The sequence below is a fragment of the Nannospalax galili genome, unplaced genomic scaffold, assembly GCF_000622305.1.
Source record: "Nannospalax galili isolate Female #2095 unplaced genomic scaffold, S.galili_v1.0 scaffold477, whole genome shotgun sequence".
Classification (NCBI taxonomy): domain Eukaryota; kingdom Metazoa; phylum Chordata; class Mammalia; order Rodentia; family Spalacidae; genus Nannospalax; species Nannospalax galili.
The window spans coordinates 329,691-334,524 of NW_008339438.1; the positions used below are offsets into that span (position 1 = coordinate 329,691).

The window sequence follows — 4,834 nt, forward strand, 5'->3', positions numbered from 1 at the left end:
GAGGACTCATTAGACTCTGATGAGGACTCAGATATGGCTCGATATATGAGAAAGAAATTAAAGAGACTGGTTGTGACTAAACCCAAAGTAAAAGTGAAACCTAAACAAAGGTCGAGAGTAACAGCAGCACTTACAAAATTATTGGTGCAAACTTCTGAATCTGATTCTGACCCTGATATTATTATACCAAAAGCTGCATTTTAAATTATTCAATATCCCCCTGATAATGGACCTGCACAACCACCTACTTATGAAGGTATAGATATAGATCATATCACTAAGGTTCACAAGGCAGTAACACTATATGGTCCACAGTCACCTTATGTGAAAGAAATTCTTCTAGGTTTGGCTAATCATTATGGGAATCTTGCTCCAGAGGATTGGAAAATTCTGGGTAGATCATTGTTGAAACCATCAGAGTATATTCGGTGGGCCATGTGGTATTATGACCTTGCTGCCTCACAAGATAGGGATAATGTTGCTTCTACTGATGCACAAATTAGAGGTATTACTTATCCTATGCTAACAGGAACAAGTGCTTATGATTTGCCTGCCCAACAGGTTAATGCACCTGAAGCTATTCATGTTCAGCTTGAGGAGATCTGCCTTGAAGCTTGGGATCATGTACCACCTGAGGGAGAAAAGCATGGTCCATGGCTTAAAATTATTCAGGGATCTCAGGAGCCGTATGTAGAATTTTTGGCTTGCCTTCAAAAGGCTGTGGAACACTCTGTGTGCCTGGAGTTGCTGCGCAAGAAGCAATAGCAAAGGTCATGGCTTACGAAAATGCAAATGAGGATTGCCAAACAGCTATTTTATCTATAAAAGAGACAGGTGATATTATGGGATATGCTCGAGCCTGTCGTAATGTTCAGTCTGAAACTAGAAAGATGCAACTTTTTGCTCAAACTTTGGCAGCTTCTATAAATCCACAAAAGGGGACAGTTAAATCGAAAGTGAAATGTTTTGGTTGTGGTACCGAGGGACATATGAAATGGCAGTGCCCTAAGGCACTGTCCTGGTCACCTGGTAAGTGTCCCCACTGTCATCGTGGTGTGCATTGGGCTAGAGACTGTAGATCTAGGACAGATATTGATGGTAATTTCTTAAAAAATAATAAGGCTCTGACAACATCTCAACCACAATATTCGGGAAACAAGGTTCGCAGCCTTCCCCAAGGCCCCTCACAAATGATCGGGAGCACCCAACCATCTTTTCCCTCAACCCTGCAACCGCAGGCAGTGCAGCTGTGAACCTTCCCTCAGCCATAGCTATAACATTGACACCCTCTAATATTCCTTATAAAATACCTACTGGGATTTATGGCCCATTGTCTACAGGAACTTGGGGGTTAATTGGATGATCAAGCTTAACGTCTAAGGGGGTTACTGTAAGTCCAGGAGTAATTGATTCTGATTTTGAAGGTGAAATCCAAATTTTGATTACTACCAATAGCTCATATCCTATTACAATAGGGGATAAGATTGCTCAGTTGATTCTTCTTCCTTTTATCAAAGGAGGATCCTCTTCCAAAAAATGGATTGGAGGGTTTGGAAGTACTAATCCTATTTTTGTCAATTGGGCTATGATGTTGCAAGTACAACAGCCCCATATTAATTTTAAAATTCAAGATAAATCTTTTAAGGGTCTGCTTGATACTGGCTCTGACATCACTATTATTAAAAAAGATGACTGGCCATCTAATTGGACTACTCAAATTATGAAATGTGATATCAAAGGAGTTGGAGCTCAGCCAGTATCAGTAGTTAATGTTAGTGTAGAATATAGAACAATTTCCAGTATGGATGGACAAATGGCTGTTGTTAAACCTCATGTACTAGAACTTCCAGTAAATATTATAGGTAGAGATGTATTAGAACAATGGGGAGCTTATTTGGTAGTTCCATAATTTTAATGTCTTTGTAGATAATGTCAAATATATCTCCTATAAAGATACAATGGAAATCTTATCAGCCAATTTGGATGGAGCAATGGCCTTTATCAGAAGAAAAGCTGCAAGCAGCTGAACATTTGGCCAATGAACAACTAGAAAAAGGCCACATTGAGCCTTCAGTATCACCATGGAATTCACCTATCATTGTCATCAAAAAGAAATCAGGAAAATGGCGATTGCTCACTGATTTACAAGCTGTTAATGTTTGCTGTTATGGGCATTCCAACCACCCTTAAAACAGATAATGCACCTGCTTATATCAGCAGGCGATTTAGAAAATTTTTGGAATTCCATAAGATTAATCATATAACTGGAATTGAATATAATCCTCAAGGACAAGCTATAATAGAATGTAATAATGGATATATTAAAATGTATATTAAAAAACTAAAAGGAAGGATTTATACACCAGATTATGAAGAATTTAGAACATTAGGACTTAGGAATCATAAATTATTAATATATGAAATGTTGTTCATTATTAACTTCTTAAATCTGCCCCAAGGAGAAGTCTTATCTTGTGCGGATAAGCATTTTTTACAGGAATCATCACTCCCATCTGATCCAGTGTAAGTTTGGATTAAGCCAGGAGAATCCCAAGATTGGGTACCAGGAAAGTTACTGATACCAGGCAAAGGGTATGGTTTTGTCTCTACAGGAAATGGAGTCTCCTTCTGGCATCCCAGCCGATGGATCCTTTTGCAGACCTCATCAATGAAGACGGTGGTACAGTGCAGAAAGGATCAGGGGATGCCATTCCAAACAATGGCGGCATTATCACTGACCAGTAAACATCGACATCATCAGAAAAAGTTATCACCTCCCACTTGGGGTCAATTGAATGCCTTGACTTCTAAGGCTCGGTCTGTGGTTAATCATACAGGAAAAGAGCTTACCCCAGAACATCTACTTTTAGCTATGTGTGCTTTGATTACTTGCACTTCTGCTGCTGAAACTGAGGTAATATATTGCGCTCATGTACCTAATCCCCCTCTTCTCCATCCCTATACTTGGAAGGAACCTACTATAGTAGTCACAACTTTTCCTATGAATGTGTTGTCTCCACCCTATGGAACAGGTTAGCCAGATTATCCTAATGAGGAAGGGACTGTTTTTAATTATACTCAATTTGTGTCTTCTGATATTATGTGCTTTGAAACTCCTCCTTGTTATCCTATAAGACAAGACAGCAGAATTGGATCGTTCCTAGTGGTATTTGGAATAGGAGTCGAATTCGTATGGTGCACCTCTCCACTCAGTCCGTAGGTTCCGATTGGACAGAATATGAGGACACAGGTGCCCCGGCTATGTCAGAATGTGAAGGCTTCTCTTACGGTTGGATAAATGACTATAAACCTTTGGTATGGCAAAATTGTAGAGGAATGAAAGGAAAAATTTAGAAGTTTCCAAAATCATACTTGGATTGATTGGGTCCTTTGGGAAGTTGGTTAAAAGGTTGTAGTGATTATAACAAGTCCAGCCCATTTTGTATCTTGAATGATACTGTTCCCATGAGTAATAATATAAAAAATGGCAGGCTTATCGCTTGGGTGGATAGAGGAATAGCTAATCCTCGACCTCAGATAAGAATATGATCAAGATTATAGTCTCCTCAATTACATGTATGGAAATTATTAGCTGCCTTTAAGCCTGTGGATATTTTAAATGGCACTTATGCTGGTACTAAGTCTTCTCCTGCATATTACAACTTTTTTAAGTTTAAAACCTATAATGTTACAGCTTGTGTACATTTCCCTTTAGCAATATTAATAGGACCCATAATCATACAGGGGATGAAGCTAACTTGTCAAAATTGTCATCCATATACTTGTCTTAATAATTCTATATTGTTTAATCAATCTTTTGAATCAGTCATGATTTTAACTCAAAGAAATTCTTATGGATTCCAGTGAAAATGTATCATCCCTGGGAAAGCAGTCCTGTTCAAGGACTAATTGTGTGATTTTTTAAGACTGTTACGATGAAGCAAACATATGATTAGCTTGATTATTGCCACTATTTTGGGACTCATTGCTTTAGCTGATACTGCTACTACTGCTGGTATGGCACTTCAGAAATCTGTACAAACTCAAGACTTTATTGAACATTGGCATGATGATTCTCATAAACTTTGGACACATCAGGCTCAGATTAACTCACAACTACAGGAAGAAATTGTGGCTTTACAAGGGGGGGCTATATTAGTTGGGAAATAAGCTATTAGAATTGTAAAAAGCTGTGCAATATGTATGTGATTGGAATTCTCAAATTTGTATTACCCCATATAAATATAATGATTCCAAATATGAATGGAAAAATATAGAATTGTATTTTCAAGGTAAAATGAATAATGTAACGTTTAATGAGATACAATTACAGGAAGAGATATATGAGATATTTTCAGAGGAAATACCTTCTACAAGTTCTATTGATCAAGTAGTTACTACCTTAGCGAATACCCTTTCTGGTCTTGATCCTCGAGGATGGTGGCAAAGTTTTTCACATAGCCTTGGATCTTCAGCTGTTATTTTTATAATACTTTTGTGCGTAGTGTTAGTAGGGTATAGATGTGTTCTTGGAATCGTATCTCGCCTTACTAATAAGCAATCTGCTGAAACATTAATTACTGCTTTGCATTTTCAGAATGAGAAAATGAAAGCTGAAAATAATAGAGAATCACTTCCATTGTGAATGGTTTAGTGGGGTTTTGTGGCAAATCAAGGTGATTGTACATAATATGAGATTGTGCTCCCTCCCCTAATGAAGGCCAGTAGTCAAAGACGGGTAAGATCTTCTGAGAGAAAATTGGACTAAGACAGGGCATAGCTGATGGAAGCTGCTTGCCAATGACGGGTAAGGCTTTTCCCTAGCAGAAGACAC

The 4,834-nt window shown here is 38.1% G+C and overlaps 1 protein-coding gene across 1 annotated transcript; it reads left to right on the forward strand.

Moving 5' to 3' along the window:
• Window positions 1-388: 388 nt before the first annotated feature.
• On the forward strand, window positions 389-4,603 carry LOC115070575. Its single transcript, XM_029564065.1, has 2 exons — window positions 389-1,029; window positions 2,613-4,603. Exons 1-2 carry the CDS (start codon window positions 774-776, stop codon window positions 3,035-3,037), a joined length of 681 nt encoding a protein of 226 aa, XP_029419925.1. The 5' UTR covers window positions 389-773; the 3' UTR covers window positions 3,038-4,603.
• Window positions 4,604-4,834: the final 231 nt, after the last annotated feature.